Genomic DNA, 19,706 nt, shown 5'->3' with positions numbered 1-19,706 from the left:
CCTAAGGAGATAAGGTATAATATTAGTGAAAAATGATTATCTTAAATTTTACATTATAATAATTGTATTTTTTAAATATTAATTTTATTATAAATTTAACTTAGAATTTATATTTAAATTGGTAAAAATATATTTAATCAAAAATTATGAAAAATGTTTAATATTTTTTAGATAGTAATAATGATAAATGAATAAATATAAAATTAAAATAAATGATTAATAAAATTGATATTTAAAAAATACAATTATTATAATGTAAAATTTAAAATAATCATTTTTATTAAAAGATCTCTTAATAAAATTAAAATACAAAGTTTCAATAATACATTTAAAAAATATCATTTTTTATAAAAAAAATATGAAAAAAAAAGAAATTGATTCTAAATAATTTATTCTATGTTTTTTCTAATTAAATTTTTTCTAAAATTATGTAAATATTTTGTTTTTATCTAATATATTTTCTACCTTTTCTTAAGGGTTTGAATAGTTACTCTTACGATAACTTAATGATGAATGGATTTCAAAAATTTGCAGAAAAATGTAGAAAATATGCTTTAATTTCCTTTGATAATGAAGATCTATTGCACTTTTCTATGGATGATTCTTATGAATTTAAATTAGATGAGATAATTAGAGATTTAAATGAGAAAATTCTTTATCAGACAGAATTTCTTAAGAATGTAAGCTTTTACCAGAAAAAAGCATAAAATAATGATAAGAGGTCAAAGAATCTAACGTTGTTATCTCAGATTCTTTTTCTTTTGAAAAATTGGCTGATCTTGAGAAGGTTTGAAAGGATAAAATTATGTTTAATGTATCTAATTATTATTTATTATTTAGAGTATAAAAAATCCAAGAGAAAGATTGGCATGGATAAAACATTATGCAAATATATATGAAGAATCATCACATACGGTTGATTTTACAATTGATGATAATTTTGTTACTGGTTTACTTGCTCGGCAGAAAATTGAAAAAAATACAACAGAAGCACGATTGACTATGGAAATATTGGAAAAACGGTTGAAAAAGACATTGTCTACAATTGAAAGGTGTTTTTTATGTTTTTTTTTTTTATGTTAATATCTTTAAGAGAACAAAAAATATTAGAAGAAAGTAAAATAATTGGATCTTTATTAGATCAAAGATTAAAAAAATTGGAAAAGCAAAGCCAAAGAAGTTCTCAAGAGATATTAAAGTTGGTTTTTAATAATTTTTTATTTTTTTTAATTAGAAACAAGTGAATGTCATATGAATGTAAAAGAAGCTGAACGATCAGTTAATAAGTTTATGCGTGAGCTTGTTAGGTTTATTGATGAGGAATTGGGTGATGTATTGCTTGCAGAACAATCTGGTGCAGCAGTTGGATATGCAGATTTACCTGAAAAAAAACATGCTAAGTTGCTGGCAGAATCAGGCCAAACAACATTAGATAAACATATTTCTATAGAACAGAAAGATAAATTTACTCTCTGCAATTCTACAAAGGAATTACTTGAGGCAGGAATAATTATTTTCGGTTTATTAAAATGTTAATGTTTTTAGAATTTGATGAATCAATCAGTTTTGCCAGGTGCAGATCCGTATATAATAGTTGAAGATTCAGTAATAGGAAGGATTTTATTACGTTCAGGATTAGTTATGTTACATAACAAAGATGCGAGAAAAATGAGATTAGTAGAGTTTCAACGAGAAATTGATGAAATGTCTTTTATCTAAAGTGTTAATATAGAGTTTTCATATAATTCTTTAGAATGTAAAATATATATTATTCATCAATTTCCATTTCATCATTAATATCCACAGTGGTAACATATTTTTTGATATCTTTTTTAATTACTGCAGTAGTTCCTCTCTCGAATTTATAGGACCTTTCTTTAGGTGCTCGTTCATTTGGCTTAAGATAATTACGAAGATATTGTGTCTGGTTATAATTAAAAATAGAAATTTAAATAATAAAAAAAACCTTTTCTTTTTCTATGACAACAATATCTACATTACTTCCTGAACCTAGATCATTAAAAATACCCGCTAAAATAGCATCCTTGCAAAGATCTATTGCTTCTTGTCTGCTCATATTAGGTTTATATTTTGTCTCAAGAACAGACATGGCTGCAAGACTACCACTTCCCATTGTAACAAATGGAAGCTTATCAGTACTTCCTTTTAAGTATGAATATTTATTTAAATTCACTTATAGATGTTTACCATGAGCAGAAACTGTGAACAAATGTAATCCCGTAGGGTCGGCTCCTGCAACAATCAAATAGGCACCTACATATCCTTGATATTTGAACAAATATTGCCTCATCATAGTCAATGCCGTAATAACACGTGGCTGTCGTTTTGTATATAAAGCATGCAGTTCAATTTGTGACGAAATATAAGACGTAACAAAATCAATGTCTCCCGCTATTCCTGCTCCTGCTGCCCATATTCTTGATGAAATCTTATGCAATTTCTAAGATACAATATATAAGATATAGCTAAATAATATATATATATATAACCTTGCAATTTTTATCTGCTACCTAAAAATACATATTACTAAATAAAATTTATAATCAATGCAAAAAACTCACAATAGGACCCATTGTTGCTCGAGTATCTGCAGCGATACATACTTTCAATACCTTTAGAATAACTATAACTCCTTTATATAATAAAATATACCTCCATTTTCATATATAACACCAACAATTGTTGTTCCTGTAGAAATAGTAGGTGGTAAAGCAATATCTTTTGATAAAAGATATAGATTTCTTTGATAGTTATCAAAATTAAAGCCTTTCCTAGGAATATAAGTCTTAGACCCAATCATTTGATATCTTGACAAGAGCTAAGATATTAGACGGTCTGCAAAAAATCTTGCGATACTACTAAAATTATAAATATTATTAGATGAGAATATATGAAATGAAGATTTTGATTGAAAAGATATTTTTATAAGAAAACATAAGACAAAATATATTAAATGCTAAGAGGTGAATGATTGTGTATAATTTATAGGTTTTTTTATTTGAAAAAATGAATAAATAGGATATTTTTATTTGTATTATGTATGTAATTCTTTATTGTATATTATGTTTTTCATAATAAATTAGTATTTTAATTTTGAATGCTTAATATTTCAAAAATTAATATTGAAAGTTTTGTTTTAATATTTAAATAAATTTTAAAAGTTTATAGAATTGGTCATATTTATCTAATAGAATTTTATTTAATATATAACTTGATGTGCAATATTATAGTGTTAATTGTGTTGTAAATAACATTTATTTAGAGTAAAAAAAAAGGAAATATATTACACTTGTTTTATTATTAATTTAAAGTTAAGGTTATAGGATTTGTGTATATTATTTAAGATATTTATAATATTATTTATTGTTAAATATATTTTATTTTTAATAAAAGAGTTTAATGTATTAATTTATCAATTTATTGATATGATATATTTAAAACTAAAAATATGAATATTTTTAATATCTTAAAATAATGTGTTATCGCCTTGTTTTTTAAGTAAAAATAGTATTTAAGATGACTTGTTAACAATTATCTCAAAGTTTTATTATATTTTTAAAAAAAATTAGATTTAGATATAAATCTAAACAGTGAATTTTTTAAGTTTTTAAACTCTAAAAAAATAATTATATTTTTGAATTAAAAATATATATTTCTTTGTTAATTTTATGTCTGTTTCTTTATAATTTTAAAGGTAATATATTTATTTTTAGATATTTTTGATTTTTTAAAAGATTGTTACCGAGATTAAGAAAAAATATTTAGAGGTTTTATAGATGGATATTAATAGATAAGAGATTTCTTAATGCCTTTTGTTTCTTCAGTTGAAAACTCTATTTTAAACCGTAAAAAAAGGCCTACAGATAGAACTAAAAGTAAATTTTTAATATTTTTTTAAAATACTCTAAAATATATGTTATAAAGTTGTTATAATAGATCCAAGTGTTCAAATAAAACATATTAATAGGCATCTTGTAGAATTAGAACGGGATAATTATAATGATGTAAAAATTGAGCTTACAAAGAATGAAGGTAGAATGGTATATTTTATAAGATATATTTGAAATTAGAATAGAAATTCGTACAAAAAAAAGTAATGCAAATGTTCGGAAGATTTTGACATCAAGAAAGACGTTCGCAATGCATTTGGATGAAGCAGTATGATTTAAATATATATGTATAATTTAACGATAGAAGGGTGCAAATACGGGTTATCATTTAGCAGCGGTTGGACCGTCAAATAGACCACCTATTCGATTATGTATTATATGTGGATACTGGGGAAATTATAGATGTAATAAATGCGGTGAAAGATATTGTTCTAAGTCATGCGAAATTGCACATTTAGAAACTAGATGTATGAAGACATATAGTTAGTATTTTAAAAAAATGCATTATATTTTTATGTAAAGTTTTTTCCATTTGAAATTGCAAAAAATATAGATATTTAAGATCCATTATTTTTACTTATTTGAGAAGTTGATCGTAGCCAATCACTTTTAATCATAGATACAATATGAACGTATGGTTTAGTGGTGAAAATCTTGTTTATTATTAGATTCTTATTATAAAGGATGTTATTATACCAAATTATTATATAGAATAGCTTCGACTTTTTTATTAAATAGAACTGATGAAGGATGAATATAAACAATCTGAAATAGATTATAAAAAATAATATATAATATTGTAACATGTATACCGTATTTCCCATAACTGTGTGATAGTTTCCATCCGCTTGTAATAATGCTGTATTCATAAGAAATCCAGTAAGAAAACATCGGAGAATAAGTTCTGTGTCTATTTTATTTGAAAACTCTATTTTCATACTTGCATTTTTGCAATGTTTCATTAATTGTTTTCTAATTTCCTAAATATTTATAAATGAAAAATTACATTTTTAGAGATATTATTACCATGATAGTTGTTATCGCTCTGAAATTTATAAAATTTTGATAACACCATGTTTTTGCCATAGACTCATTTTTCCTTATTTCAATAAATTGTCTTAATACATTAAGATATGTTATATGATCTCCATTTCTATTAAAAAATTTCATTTTTGCATTATTAGCTTCATTTTTTTTGTTTTGAAATGACATAAAAAGATTTTCCGTCGAAAGACATGCAATAATATCAATGACACATGACAAACAATCATAATCATTTGCTGCTGCAATTAAAACTCGTGCAAGTTGAGGATTTAATGGGATTAATGACATATCATAACCAAGTTTTGTAATTTCCCCTTTTTCATCAAGAGCAGAAAGTGAATATAATTGTTCAAGAGAACGTAATACTATAATAATAAATTTATGTTAGACATTTAAAATGTATACAAACATGAATTATGAGACGGTGGATCTATATAATCAAAATTTATAACATCATTTTCACCCCTGGCCTTTAGAGTTAATACAGCAAATGATAAATTTGCTCTTTTTATTTCTGGTGTGGATGTATTTTTTAATTTTTTAAATTCTGATTTTGTATATAATCTATAACATCTTCCAGGTCCCTCAAAAAATATGAATAACATTCTTCATCAAAAAAATAACATTCTTACCTCTCTTCCTGCTCTCCCTGCTCTTTGTCGTGCTGATGATTTGCTAATTGGCCCAATATGCAAAACCTCAATGCCTAGTATTTTAATTAATTTTTTTAAGTATATTTAATACCAACCAAGTCGATTATTATATTTCTTTGCCTTTTCTAAGCCCGTATCTATTACATATTTAACTCCTTTTACTGTAACTGAGGTTTCTGCTATGTTTGTAGCTAATATAATTTTTCTAGTATTAGATGGAGTTTTAATAAAAGCCTTTTGTTGTATATTTTGAGGTAAAGCGGAAAATAATGTACATATGAGCATCTTATGAAGAATAGATTAATATTGTTTCTTAAGAAAATGAACATACTTTTGGAACGTTTTCTTCTAATTGTTTTGCATAGTGACAAATGGATATTTCTAACGACTCAATTTCATCTTGACCTAAAGAATAAGAAACAATTTTAGATATTTAAGGATTATTTACCTGTAAGAAATGCTAAAATATCCCCTTCTGGTTCATTTATATGAATTTGAAATACTGTTCTTAAAACTGCATCGACATAATCATTTTCGGGTTGCAGTGTATGATAAATATTAACGGGATGCTCTTTTCCTTTTATAAAGTAAATTTTTGCATTATCAAAAAATGTGGAAAATCGTTCAGCCTCTAATGTTGCGCTCATGATAACTACACGAAGCATTGGACGCAATTTTATTATTTTTTTTAAGAACCCCAAAAGCATATCTGTTATAAGTGTTCTTTCATGTGCTTCATCGAGAATAATTGTTGAATAAATCGATAAAAGTGGATCTCCAATCAATTCTCGTAGTAACATTCCATCTGTCATATATTTAATTTGTGTATCTAAAGAAGAACAGTCATCAAATCTAATAGAATACCCTACTCTTTCCCCCAAATTTGTTCCTACTTCTTCTGAAACTCTTTTTGCTAAATTGATAGCTGCAATTCTTCTTGGTTGTGTAACTGCGATGCGATTATTTTTTGTATAATTGCATTTTAGAAGAAATTGCGGTAATTCTTACGCATTTAAAAAAACTCAATTTTTAGATATAAGTTCTTACGTGTTGATTTTCCTGATCCTGGTTCTCCTAACAAAATTATTACTCTTGAATTTTCCATTTCTTTTATTAATCTTAATCGAGCTATATATAACTAAAATAATTCAATTAAAATATAAAATTTATACCAGTCCATATAGGAAGTTTCATTCTATCTTTAAGGAGCTCTTTTTTTCTTTGATATAGCTCTTTTTTTGATTTTTTCTCTTTAATTAGATTTTTTATTCCGTTAGTATTTTTAGACTGTTCAACCTCTAATATATCTATCTTTTTAATTTCCGAGTTTTCTTTTATATTTTCCCCCTCATTTTCTTCATTAATTATTGTGTTCTCTTCTTTTTTTTTATCAATACGTTTAATTCTCTTTTCATGAAAAATTGTATGATATATTCGTCGTTTTTTGTCATTTTTCATGTTTTTTTTTGGGGAAAAATTGCTACTGTCTTCTTCTATTACTTCAAAATCCTCTTTTTCATTGAATTTGTAGTGAATTCCTTGATTTCTAGCCCTTTTAGTCCTTTTCATAATTTCTTGATTGAATACGTAGAGATCTTTAGAAACGTTGCTATAGTAATTAATCGCCAAGGCTCAAGTACGTACCTTATTTTAAAATACTGTTTTTTATTTAAAATTCCCTTGTATTTTGCTAAACAACGTTAAAAATTTCTAAATCTTGTTCTAATTGTCTTTTTAAGTTATTTTCTCTTTTTTTTCTTTTTTCTAAAGCTAAATTGAAGGATTATTGATGAAATATTATCAACCGTCAAAACTTCTTATATTTAGGTATAGGCATCATATATCCTGTTATATAAGAGTCGATATCTTCTTAAGAGGTCCTTATATTATGTTTTTTATAAATGGGTTTTCAGAAAGTCAAGAATAATATAGATATTTATTTGAAATGGTTTTATAAAGAAAAACCACATATTCCAAGCCAAGGTATTAGAAAGAAAATAGTCGATAATATGAAGTAAATTAGAATACTTTTGATTTATATTCTGATATAATATAAAGATTTTGTAAGAGCGATGAAAACATAAAGACCCAGACCTTATATGGATGTCAACGTGTTATCCCAGAACCTGAATTATCGAATCAGTCATTTCCTGTGAAAATAGATCAAGGATCCGAGACAGACCCTTCTTCTGATATGAAATATTGTTTAGAATTACTTTCTGATTTTGAAAATCTGAATGAAAACTCGTTTATATCGAATATAAATCAAAAAAGCTCAGAGGACTCTCAATCAAATATATTCATTGATCTTACGCGCTTTGATGATAAAAATAAGAAGTTAGATGATTATTCAAAACGGAAGGTTGATTTTATTCATGTATATGATCGAAAAAGATGTAAAAGTTCTAATAATTTTGTAAGTATAATGAAAAAATTTATGTATAGTAATGAATTGGAAAAGGAAAAAATGCGCTTTGAGGTTCTTGACGATAATTATAAATCTGATGGCCACAATGATCCTGAAATATTAATAGCTGATTCCCAAAAGATGAATATTGGATCTGATAAACCTTTGAAAGAATATTCTCATGTTGTATTAGATAGTGAATTTTCTAGCGACAGTCTTATAGATGACTTTGAATTGACGCAAATAGATATACCTAAGGATGAATCTTTGGTATCACTAACTTATAATGATTTGGTTTGGTTGACATATGTTTTTTTTTGAAAGTTTAATTTTTTATTTAGTTATTTCTTTTGGATACCCAAGAAAAGCTGAATCTTGCTCATAAAAATGAGAAGGATGTTTTGGAACGACTTCTTAAAGTTGCTTCTGATTCCCCTGCGTCATTGAAAAATAAAAGTACATTATTAGAAGAGAGGTTTGAATAGATTATTTATTTGGATGTTTTTAAATCCCTTAGAAAAGAGATAAAACATAGAATATTGGAATTGGAAAATATAATAGAGCAAAAAAAGACACGGAAGGTTTTTAATGTAGGATGCGTTTATATGAATTCATGTGTTAATATTTTTAATGATTTTAGGTTAATGATGAGATGCAAAAAAGGTTAGAGAAACTTGATAATCATTTGTCATATTCTCTTTCTTTAAAAGATGAAAAATCTCTCAATTTATCTAAAAAAACTGCAAATGGAAATTTAGAAGCTTCTATATGTAAATTTCAGGAATGTGATTTGTTTTCTCGAGATAATGATAACTTTGATAAGTCAGCGTGTCTTTTTGCTGACTCTTTAGGAAATAAACAAAACCCTGTGAAGTCACCAGTAATACTCGATAATTTTTGTGATTCTTTATCTTCAGATATTATTTATAATACAGATGCTGACGATTTTGATGAATTCCATGATTCTCAATGTGACATTTTTCATGAAAATAATTTTGATAAAAATACAGAAACTAATAGTGTATTTAACTCGAATAACCAAGAACTTTTTCAAAAGACGTCATCTAATTTCGTATCTGATTTTTCATCTGATGGTTTTGTGACTTCCAGACAGCATGATACTGTATTTAGTAAAGAATCTCACTCTGTTCAAAATAAAGTGTCATTAAATCAGACATCTACTCTTAAAAAATCTGTGCTTACTGCAAATATGCCTTTAGTTTCCGGCTATAATATAAGTTATCCATGGTCGAAAGATGTTTTTATGATCTTAAAAAATGTTTTTGGGTTAAAGGAATTTCGAAGCAATCAATTGGAAGCAATTAATACAACATTAAGTGGAAGGGATCTATTTCTTCTTATGCCTACTGGAGGAGGGAAATCCCTTTGTTATCAACTCCCTTCATTAATTGATTCAGGGAAGACTAAAGGTCTAACCTTAGTTATTTCTCCTCTTATATCCCTTATGCAAGATCAGGTGGAACATCTTCTAAGTATTAATATTAATTCTGAATTAATAAATGGTGAAACCCCTGTTTCTAAAAGGAAAGAAGTTATGAAAATTCTTTATTCCAACAATATGTCTTTAAAGTTACTTTATGTTACTCCTGAATTTTTAGTAAGAAATAACTCTTTTGGCAAGGTTTTGGATCATATTTATTCAAAAAATAACTTTGCAAGAGTAGTTGTAGATGAGGCACATTGTATTAGTCAATGGGGACATGATTTTCGTCCTGATTATAAACAACTTGGACAAATTAAACAAAAGTATCATAATGTTCCATTTATTGCTTTAACTGCTACTGCGAATGAAATAGTAAAGAAAGATGTAATTCATAATTTGAATATCAATAATTGTGTTGTTTTATCTCAAAGTTTTAACAGACCAAATATATATTATAATGTAGCATTTCGAGATACATCAGTATATTCTCAGGTTCGTGATATAATCATGTCCAATTATGCAGGAAAATCTGGGATAATTTATTGTTTCTCTAGAAAGAATTGTGAAGATACTGCACGAAAACTTCGTGAGAAATATCAAATGAAAATTCATCATTATCATGCAGGAATGACTAATAAGGAGAGATCACAAGTACAAAGGGACTGGAAAGGTGGAAAATACCATATTATAGTTGCGACTATAGCCTTTGGTATGGGAATTGATAAATCAGATGTTCGTTTTGTAATTCATTTATTTCTTCCAAAATCTTTAGAAGGTTATTATCAAGAAACAGGAAGAGCGGGAAGGGATGGAAATATTGCTCAATGTTGGTTATTTTACAGTTATAAAGATAAAACAAAGCTAGAAAGGATGATTGATAAAGGATATGCTAATTGGAGTCAGAAAAATCGCCAGAAAGCATCTTTGCACCTTGTACTGCAATTTTGTGAAAATAAAGTTGATTGTAGACGAAAGCAATTGTTGGCTTATTTTAATGAAAAATTTTCTGAAAAAGAGTGCAATCAGACATGTGATAATTGTAGAGAAGGATCTTTTGTTGTAAAAAAAGATATGTTTCATATGGGAAAAGAAATTGTAAAAATTGTTCTTGCTGTTCAAGAAAATAAGTTTACGGCATTACAATGTATAAACATATTTCGAGGAATAAAGAATAATAAAGTTGTTAATTTTGGTTATGAAGCATTGCCTTCATTTGGATCTGGATCTTCTTTGTCAAGATTAGATGCTGAAAGACTTTTTCACGTTCTTATTTCTTATGATATTATAAAGGAAGTAAGTGATATTACCGAAATGGGATTTGTTGTTACATATGTTAAAGTAGGATAATATATTTTTATTCTTGCTTTTAATTATGTTTTAGGTTGGAAGAAATGGAATGTCTTTTTTGAAGGGGAATGAATCTCTTTTTATGTCGTTTAAACCTAATTCTAATTCGGATTTATCTAATAAAACTTTTTCTCAAAAACAAGAAACAATTGAATTATTATCAAATATGTCTTCTGTTAGACAATTAAAAATGAATAGAAAGAAAGTAAGATGATTAAATGGTTTTATTAATAATAATTAATTTTAGACTTATAAGAAATCTTCTAAAATTGTTCCTATTTGTAACGTAAAAAAAAATAGATTCGAAAATTTCAAAGCAAAGATAGATACATCACCTAAACACTTTTTAAATAAAATGTCTTTAAATCTAAATCCATATGAATTGGATGTTCTTGAAAGATGTTATCAAGAGATGTGTCAATTGCGTGATAATGTTTTATTAATTTTTTTTTTGAGGTCTCTAAAATATTCTAGACAGCAAATGAGCAAGGGATTTCTCCTGCGTCTATTCTTTCTGATAAGGAATTGTTAGATATTGCTACTAAACTCTTAAAAAGTAAGATATGTTTTATGTTTAAATTTTTTCTTATCAATTTTTTTCTGTAAAGATTTAGATCCAATTGCTTTGAAAAGTGATGATAAAACATTTCATGCTAGATTTGAAAAATGGGGTTATTATTTTATCGATATTCTAGATAAATATATTAAGGAGAAAGAGGAAAATTTGAGGTTTTTATGATATTTTATTTTGTATTTTCTTATTTTAATTAGAGATATTGAATTTTCATAATAAAATATTTGTTTCCTATGATAATTTATCTTTTTGTGGAAACATTTATTATATATTATGACTTATTTTAGATAACGAATATATGAAAATTATAGTCTATAATTTAACAATAAAGAAAATAAAATAATCCTAAAAATTGGTTAAGCATTGAAGCTATGGTATGATAATGTTTATAAAGGTAGAGGTTATATATTTTATAATTTTTTAAGATATTTAACCCTATCGAAAGTTGATTTTTCGATTTTAATATTTAAGAGAAATTAAATTGATAAATGTTTAGACACATGTTATCGTTGTTTTCTTTAAGGATATCTAAGGGGGTGCGTCACTCTGAGGACGATTCTGATTTTGATATGGATGATAAAGAAATTTTATATACAAAGAAATCTAAGGAATTAGAATCTAAATGGATGTCTTATGAATTTTTTATTTATTATTGGATTATCTTTTTTTCAGTAATTTTTTCACTAAAAACTACATATGATATTTCAAATAGTAAGTGTTTCTAGATATGTTTAGATTATTCTAATGAAAAATAAGCGTCGCATCATAATTATGCTCAATTCTCTGGGCTCTTACGTTCTGGTTGGATTGGAAAGCGTAAAATGGTTTTAAGTAAATGGTATAGTTATGTTGTTAATGAGATTAGGATAATACGGATATACAATATGCAGTGTTTCGAAGAAATGTTCCTATTCTGATTTTTGCTTCAACTATTCATTTATCCTTAGGTTCTTTTTCTAATTATGTTATTAAACATTTTAAGATTTTAAATGATGTTCAAAGGCGTATTTTATACAACAATATATACTCATTTATTTTTCTTATTATTTTACATGGTACTAGTATTATTAAAATCTATACCATAGCATATATAAATTATAGTATTTCTTGTATTTTCTCAAAGAATAAATTGAATCCTATACTGACTTGGTTTTTTAATGTTGGGATTCTATTTCTTAATGATATATACAAAGGATATTTATTTGGTTCTTTTTATCATAAATTATCTTTCTTGGTAAAATGGATTGATGAAGTTACATGTTCTAATAAGATATAGGATCGTTATAATGGTTTTGTACCTCGATGGCAAATATATTTTAATACTACTATTTTGAGATTTATATCTTATAATTTAGATTATTATTGGTCACTAAATAATGATGTTTCTGAGGTAATCTATATTTTTCAATAATAATTTTTTAATTGCTTATTATCAAATTAAAAGAAATTATCCGACTCTCAATTAACCGAAAAAAATCGCATTAATAGCTCGTGTTTTCATGCAGATTATTGTTTATTGAATTTTTTTTCATATGTGTTTTATGCTCCTTTGTATTTTTCAGGGCCAATTATATCTTTTAATAACTTTATTTCTCAGGTTTTATTTATTGCTTAAAATAGAGAGACTTATGTTAGTATAGTTACGATATCCGTCGAAAGATATTACTATTTTATCGACAATAAAGTATTTTTTAAGATTACTGTTTTGTTTTTTTTTATTGGAACTGATTCTTCACTTTTTTTATGTTGTTGCTATATCTAAAACAAAGTCATGGAAAAATTACTCTCCATTTCAAATTAGTATGATTGGGTATTTTAATTTGCAGATTATTTGGTTTAAAGTTTTTATTTACTTTTTTTTTCTATTTGTAAACATTTTTTAGTTATTACTTATTTGGAGATTTTTTCGTCTTTGGGCTCTTTGTGATAAAATTGATCCCCCCGAAAATATGGTTAGATGCATAAATAATAATTATTCATTTTTAGGCTTTTGGAGGGCTTGGCATAGAAGCTTTAATCGTTGGATAATAAGGTAATACCGTTTTTTTTTTAAAAAAATATTCATTTGTAGATATATATATCTTCCTCTTGGTGGTTCTAAGTTTTTAGTACTAAATATTTTTGTTATATTCACTTTTGTTGCATTATGGCATGATATTACTTTAAGATTATTTGCTTGGGGTTGGTTAATTACATTATTTATTCTTCCCGAGATCATAGCTTACCATATTTTCCATTCAAAAGAAGTACTTATATTTCTTTCTTTTTTCTTTCTATTAATTATATCTATAGTGGGAAGATTGGCCATATTATCGGCATTTATGTGCTTTAGGTGCTACAGTTAATATTATTATGATGATGATTGCTAATCTTGTGGGATTTTCCCTTGGTATTGAGGGTACGAAGGATATGTTTACCCGTATTTTTATCAATTATCAAAGTTTATAATTTCTATATTTTTATTTCTAATATTAAAATTTTATAGATTTTTTTTTTCTTGTATCTCTTTTTTGCACGCTTTTTGCTGCTGTTCAAATTATGTTTGAGATAAGAAATCATGAAAAAAGAAATGGGGTCTTTTTACGTTATTAAACTTATATAACATGTATATTAATTTTTAATGTTTTATTTATCTTTCATATCTTAGACGATAACTATTTTATGGTGTTTTTAAGACGTTGCAAAATTCGTCAAATTTTCTTTACTAAGAATTATTCTCATATTCCTTCTCATTCCCTTGATGGCCCTTATGATCCTGTTATATTTGTTTTTGTTAAAAGATTGACTGATATCAATAGACTCTGATAGAACAAGATTGGTATAAATGGTGGCAAGAAAATGGGTTTTTTTCACCAAAACACCCATTTAATGAGTGTTCGTCATGTAATCGTGTTGTAACTATTCTTCCTCCCCCAAATATTACTGGTATTTTACATCTTGGTCATGCTTTAACTATTAGTATTCAAGTGACTTAAATAATTCTCATATTATTATATTTAAATGTCTAGGATGCGCTAATTCGGTGGGAAAGAATGAGAGGAAAGTCAGTTATATGGATTCCCGGGACAGATCATGCAGGAATCGCTACCCAAAGTATTATGGAACAATTTCTTATGAAAACACAAAAAGTAGATTTAAGGGTTAATTTAAAATATTTAATATAAAATAGTTAAAGAGAAAAGATATGACAAGAAGTATGTTTGAGGATATAATTTGGAAATGGAAAGGTCTTAATGTAGCTTATATTTATAATCAAATTGTATATATGTTTTTTTTTTCTTTTGTTGGAATGATTAAAATGTTTAAGGCTTTTATGGGCGCTTCTCTTGATTGGTCTAAAGAATTCTTTACTTTGGATTCATCTTTATCTAAAGTTGTTACAAATTGCTTTATTCAATTATTTAATGAGGGTTTAATTTACAGAGATATGAAAATGGTTAATTGGTCATGTTCATTGGAAACGGTTATTTCAGACATTGAGGTTGATCATAAAGTGATCAACAAGCCCACTGAAATAATGATTAGAGGGGAGCCGTAAGGTTTATTTTTTGCAAATTTGTATTAAAACAAATATAGTATTGAATTTGGAGTGTTACATAAAATTGCATATCCATTAGTCGATCCATGTAATATTACTGAAGTTGTTGTTTCGACTTCAAGGGTAGAAACAATTCCTGGTGATAGAGCTATTTCAGTTAATCCGAATGATATAAGATTTTTGGTTGATATCATTTATTTTTTTATCATATTTTAACATAGAAAGAATTTACATGGGAAATATTGCTATCATCCCCTTGATCCTCATATAAAGATTCCTATTATACCTGATGAAATGGTTGATCCTAATTTTGGAACAGGGGCTGTTAAAATAACACCTGCGCATGATCCTAATGACTATATGTTTTCTGTTCGCCACAAAATACCAGTTGTAAATGTTTTTGACTTTGATGGAAGAATGAATGCATCATGTTTACTTCCAGAATTACAGGTTTTTGGATTTTTTACTGAAATTAATTTTAACTTGATTAGCATATTGATCGTCTTAAGTGTAGAAAATATATATTGTCAAAATTGAAAGATAAGGGATTATATCGTGGATCTCAAAATTATCAGACTTCTATATCTTTCTGTTCTCGTTCTGGAGATATTATCGAATATTTTTTGAAATCACAATGGTTTGTTTTTTCTTTATTTTTCTTTTTATTAAATTGATTAAAGGTATCTTAAAACTAGATCTTTAGCTTCAAAGGTGTATGATAATATGGCTGGAAAGTTTTCTGTTCTTCCACAGCATTATAGTAATAAATGGATAAAATGGCTGGAAAATATTGAAGATTGGTGCATATCAAGACAATTATGGTGGGGCCATCGAATACCTGCATGGTATGTAGACTGTGAAAATGGATATTGGATTGCAGCAGAATCTGAACAGGCTGCGTTGAAAATTTCAGGTGGAAAAGATGTTAAACAAGTAAAAATTGTGTTATATTGTTTTTTTGTTAATCCATAGTAGGATCTTGATGTTTTAGATACATGGTTTTCATCTGCATTGCTTCCTTTGTCTGTATTTCGCTGGGACAATAAAAATATTCCGATTGGTGAGTTATAATATAAATACTAATATTCATTTCTGAATATTTAGAATATCCATTAACTTTTATTGAAAGTGGCTCTGATCTTCTTTTTTTTTGGATTTTGAGAATGGCATTACTTTGTACTCATTTTACGGGTAAATTTCCTTTTAATGAAATTATTCTTCATCCATTAGTAAATATATATACATATATATTATAAATTTACATTTTTATAGATTAGGGATTCTCAAGGAAGAAAGATGTCTAAATCGTTGGGAAATATCATAGATCCTTTACAAATTATAAAGGGTGTTTCTTTGGAAATTTCAGAAGATAATGCTTTTAATGGAAATGATTTAGAACAGGACATGAAACATCACTTAAAAACAGCCAAGCAGCAATTCTCTAATGGTGTAAAAGCAATGGGAACGGATTCTCTCCGATTTTCATTGATAGACTACACAAAACAAGTAAATATAGTTTTTAAATGTTAATAATTTTAAAATTTTATAGACTCATCAAATTAACATGGATATTGCTAATGTATCTTCTGCAAAATATATTTTTTCAAAGCTTTGGAATGCTACTAAGTTTTTTTTATGTCAAATAAAATACTATAATTTAAAAATTATAGATGAAAATTTTAAATCAGAGCATATTTTTGATAAATATATAATATCTAGGCTTAAAGAAACTATTAATCTGTGTAATATGGGATTTGAGCTGAGAAGGTTATTTGACGTCACAAAATGCTTGAGGAGATTTATTGTCTATGATTTATGTAGTGTTTATTTAGAATTTATTAAACAAGAATTAAAACAGAATGATAATAAGGTGATATATTTTATTTTTTTCTCTTTATTGATATAAAAAAGCGAGCAGAATGCGCCTTAAGTATTCTTTACTCCACATTATATACTGTAGTGAAGTTGTTACATCCTATAGCACCCTTTATTACTGAGGTTAATTAATTTTTTTTATTACGTTTAATATTTATTTGTAGGAGTTGTATCAAAAATTATTGGTATTTGATCCATATTCGAAAATAAGTATAATGATATCAAATTATCCTCATAAAAATGGATCTTTTTATTTGGATTATGATTCTATAAAAAGAATAGAAAATATTATGATGTTAGTACATGAATTTAGATCTATGATATCAAATGTTGGTCGTTTAAACTATGAACATGAAGGTATTATTGAAATTAATGATAGAAATAAGATATTTAAGGAAGATGTTGTAAAATTTAAAAATATTATTCGAAATATGATTGGCATGAAAAGTTTGAGTTTAAATGCAAGTTTTTTACATTATTTCATATCAAAATAATATTCTTAGGATTTGAATAGTGGCTTATTAAATGTACATTCTAAATTTGTTAATTCTGAATTGGTTCTTCATTTGCGTGTTGAGAAACTATGTTTGAATAGTTTTAAACAAATGAACAGGATTAAATGGCTTCAAAAACAAGAAGAAATTATTTCCAGAAGACTAAAATCTGAAAAATATGTTCAAAATGCTTCTAAGTGTGTTCAGGTAAAAGATATAGAAAGATTAATGGATATTCAAAATGAATTAAAACTTGTTCGCAATCTTCAAAAAAATGCAATTTGATATTAATTTTTGAATGTATATAAATATATAGTTAAATTTACTTTAAAACAATGTGTATATAAAATTAGAATGTAGCCCTGCTTTTAATAAATAATCTATGCTCTTCCTTTTTTATCCATTCTAATACTAAATTTATATTTTTAATTAAATATTGTTTTGTTATTTCTGGATTAGCTATTGCAAAAAAATCGAAAGATGGTGTTATCTGTAAACAATATTAAAGGATTTCAAAAACATATAAAATGTTACCCAAGCAACTGCTGTATAATTTTGAGTAGAAATAAGTTGAAATTTAGTAAACGGTTTTTTGTGAATTAATGAATGGAGTTTATAGTAAATTTTCATTATTCTAAATTCAGAAATAAGTTAGGCTTACAATAAACAATAGATTACTTTTTTTTTTGAAGATTTTTTTCAGATGTTTTCCATTGTGGCATAGTAAATTGAGTATCCACTTTCGATTTGTAGATAAAATGATAGATACAGGGAGTATTAGTATCAACTATATTTGTTAGTAATTTAAGATAATATAATTAATCTTTACGTGTTGTATATGATGTTTCGGCTGCAATTTTTATTATATCTAAAATACCATGAATCCTAAAATCCTATAAATTTTAGATATATGTTCTTGAAATATAACTAATACATTAATAATATTTTGTTTCATTTCTCTCATTTCAAAAAAAGCATCTTTATCTGTTGAAATTAATATAAGTGCGGTTGAATCACATATGAAAGTTATATAACAATATGTAAATCCTTTAGGATCGAATTTAGGAAAACATAATGGTATCCAATGTTCTGTTTCATCTTTAAATGAAGTAGTATTAAAAATCATGGAAAACAGTAAAAATAACTCTATTTTTTATAAATAAATTATAAATATAAATTTAAATCACTTTCCAGATGAATGAAAAGAACGGTTTTGTGGCTTTATCATACTAACTATACATAGATTTGATGCAATTATTCCACATAATAACTTCTGTACCTTTTATAAGCTATTGTTAAAAAAATCATCTATTTATACTTTTGCTCTTGTCTTAATCAGGATAGAGTCTATTTTTTCTCTAACTGTCTTTTTTAACCGTAAGCATTGTAATCCGTTAAGCAGAACAGAAGGTTCTCCTTCAACAATCATATCTGAAAGTGCATCAAGAAATATTTCTGTGTCTATAATAATAAGTCTTTAATTAAACTTATTGTTTCATACTTCCTAAAAGTCTTCTTAGGTCAAAATTTTCTTTATGAATAAAAATATTTAATAATTTGTTCAGTGTAAGTACTGTTGCTATTTGAGTATATAGTATATTTAGTTGCGCTTTAATCTTTAAAACGTTACAATTTTTTCTTTTTCTTTTTAAATAACCTGAATTTCTGATTCTTGGAGCTTTGAAATACCTACTAGGTATAATGGACCTTCTAATAAAACAACCACTGTTAAATTATTTGACGTAAAACTTCTATAGAAAAATAATTAACTTTAGAATAGCTTCAAATAATCTCGTACTTAAGATTATCTTCTTTTTTATGAAAAAGATTTATAATTGTTTGTATAATTCCCATATATTCTGATATTATTATCTCATCTCCATATTTAGCATATATAGGTTTTCCTGCTCTTGAAAGTATAAAAAAGTGTTTTTTAGGTTTCTGTACTTCCATATTGCTGACTAATATCTTTTTAATGTTTTTTTTATAAAAAACCTTCAATTTACTTTTGTTCTTAGAATCTTCATTGTATACTTTTAAATCACTAAAATCATAATTTTCAAGACATGATTTGTCTTTCGTAGGATTTACATTGATCTTCTCTTTTTGACATTTTGATGCCTCATTAAGGTTGTGCATCTATTTAAACCTTCAATTTATAGTTTTCAATTATAAATATCTTTGTAATAGTCGCTGAATTATCAATATAAATATAAACTCTTTTAAATATGTAGATTTATACAGTTTTCTTGTATTTTTATTCTTTTTCAATAATCCTTAAATCTTTAAAATATTCTTTTTAGACAAATTTGTTATGTTTTAAAAAGATGTATAGTTTTTATGTAATTATATTTATAATAGTTTTATATTTCTTTTCTTCCTAGGATATGCATATGTTTCTGTAGATTTTTAACTTATA

General features: G+C 26.0%; 8 protein-coding genes across 8 annotated transcripts; 5 read left to right on the top strand and 3 right to left on the bottom strand.

Annotated features, from left to right (window-relative positions):
- Window positions 1–506: 506 nt before the first annotated feature.
- Window positions 507–1,719, top strand: PNEG_02389 (hypothetical protein; the record flags this gene model as incomplete). The annotated part of the gene is made up of 6 exons (XM_007876204.1): window positions 507–680; window positions 722–787; window positions 841–1,052; window positions 1,094–1,198; window positions 1,242–1,500; window positions 1,546–1,719. 6 exons carry the CDS (start codon window positions 507–509, stop codon window positions 1,717–1,719), a joined length of 990 nt encoding a protein of 329 aa, XP_007874395.1.
- Window positions 1,720–1,768: 49 nt separating this feature from the next.
- PNEG_02388 (hypothetical protein) lies at window positions 1,769–2,843 on the bottom strand (the record flags this gene model as incomplete). The annotated part of the gene is made up of 6 exons (XM_007876203.1): window positions 2,674–2,843; window positions 2,583–2,623; window positions 2,511–2,531; window positions 2,209–2,461; window positions 1,967–2,163; window positions 1,769–1,924 (listed from the first exon to the last, which is right to left on the bottom strand). The coding sequence occupies exons 1-6, from the start codon at window positions 2,819–2,821 to the stop codon at window positions 1,769–1,771; spliced, it is 816 nt and encodes a 271-aa protein (XP_007874394.1). The 5' UTR covers window positions 2,822–2,843.
- Window positions 2,844–3,826: 983 nt separating this feature from the next.
- Window positions 3,827–4,398, top strand: PNEG_02387 (hypothetical protein; the record flags this gene model as incomplete). The annotated part of the gene is made up of 4 exons (XM_007876202.1): window positions 3,827–3,896; window positions 3,946–4,053; window positions 4,097–4,179; window positions 4,219–4,398. The coding sequence occupies 4 exons, from the start codon at window positions 3,827–3,829 to the stop codon at window positions 4,396–4,398; spliced, it is 441 nt and encodes a 146-aa protein (XP_007874393.1).
- A 70-nt stretch (window positions 4,399–4,468) lies between these two features.
- On the bottom strand, window positions 4,469–7,177 carry PNEG_02386 (hypothetical protein; the record flags this gene model as incomplete). Its single annotated transcript, XM_007876201.2, has 11 exons — window positions 4,469–4,564; window positions 4,608–4,676; window positions 4,724–4,891; window positions 4,938–5,320; window positions 5,365–5,539; window positions 5,588–5,661; window positions 5,704–5,893; window positions 5,940–6,013; window positions 6,057–6,611; window positions 6,656–6,736; window positions 6,781–7,177. The coding sequence occupies 11 exons, from the start codon at window positions 7,175–7,177 to the stop codon at window positions 4,469–4,471; spliced, it is 2,262 nt and encodes a 753-aa protein (XP_007874392.1).
- Window positions 7,178–7,509: 332 nt separating this feature from the next.
- Window positions 7,510–11,730, top strand: PNEG_02385 (hypothetical protein; the record flags this gene model as incomplete). Its single annotated transcript, XM_007876200.1, has 11 exons — window positions 7,510–7,622; window positions 7,667–8,024; window positions 8,070–8,309; window positions 8,357–8,490; window positions 8,533–8,605; window positions 8,656–10,797; window positions 10,841–11,011; window positions 11,054–11,239; window positions 11,281–11,362; window positions 11,415–11,535; window positions 11,578–11,730. 11 exons carry the CDS (start codon window positions 7,510–7,512, stop codon window positions 11,594–11,596), a joined length of 3,639 nt encoding a protein of 1,212 aa, XP_007874391.1. The 3' UTR covers window positions 11,597–11,730.
- A 138-nt stretch (window positions 11,731–11,868) lies between these two features.
- PNEG_04002 (hypothetical protein) lies at window positions 11,869–13,972 on the top strand (the record flags this gene model as incomplete). The annotated part of the gene is made up of 10 exons (XM_019757761.1): window positions 11,869–12,091; window positions 12,137–12,204; window positions 12,246–12,614; window positions 12,657–12,770; window positions 12,825–12,977; window positions 13,021–13,221; window positions 13,264–13,412; window positions 13,452–13,626; window positions 13,673–13,820; window positions 13,866–13,972. The coding sequence occupies 10 exons, from the start codon at window positions 11,869–11,871 to the stop codon at window positions 13,970–13,972; spliced, it is 1,707 nt and encodes a 568-aa protein (XP_019613347.1).
- A 69-nt stretch (window positions 13,973–14,041) lies between these two features.
- On the top strand, window positions 14,042–17,572 carry PNEG_02384 (valine-tRNA ligase; the record flags this gene model as incomplete). Its single annotated transcript, XM_007876199.2, has 16 exons — window positions 14,042–14,137; window positions 14,179–14,346; window positions 14,389–14,508; window positions 14,550–14,639; window positions 14,688–14,914; window positions 14,957–15,101; window positions 15,144–15,368; window positions 15,410–15,555; window positions 15,599–15,851; window positions 15,894–15,978; window positions 16,023–16,147; window positions 16,191–16,424; window positions 16,468–16,788; window positions 16,830–16,916; window positions 16,958–17,254; window positions 17,297–17,572. 16 exons carry the CDS (start codon window positions 14,042–14,044, stop codon window positions 17,570–17,572), a joined length of 2,895 nt encoding a protein of 964 aa, XP_007874390.2.
- Window positions 17,573–17,636: 64 nt separating this feature from the next.
- On the bottom strand, window positions 17,637–19,426 carry PNEG_02383 (hypothetical protein; the record flags this gene model as incomplete). The annotated part of the gene is made up of 11 exons (XM_007876198.1): window positions 17,637–17,777; window positions 17,822–17,921; window positions 17,966–18,074; window positions 18,117–18,180; window positions 18,222–18,433; window positions 18,497–18,560; window positions 18,606–18,748; window positions 18,789–18,903; window positions 18,945–19,038; window positions 19,086–19,248; window positions 19,294–19,426. 11 exons carry the CDS (start codon window positions 19,424–19,426, stop codon window positions 17,637–17,639), a joined length of 1,338 nt encoding a protein of 445 aa, XP_007874389.1.
- Between the last annotated feature and the right edge of the window lie 280 nt (window positions 19,427–19,706).

Source organism: Pneumocystis murina, assembly GCF_000349005.2.
Source record: "Pneumocystis murina B123 chromosome Unknown supercont1.13, whole genome shotgun sequence".
Lineage (NCBI taxonomy): Eukaryota > Fungi > Ascomycota > Pneumocystomycetes > Pneumocystales > Pneumocystaceae > Pneumocystis > Pneumocystis murina.
The sequence above is the reverse complement of the archived record's forward strand: the minus strand, read 5'-3'. Positions and strand labels throughout refer to the sequence as shown.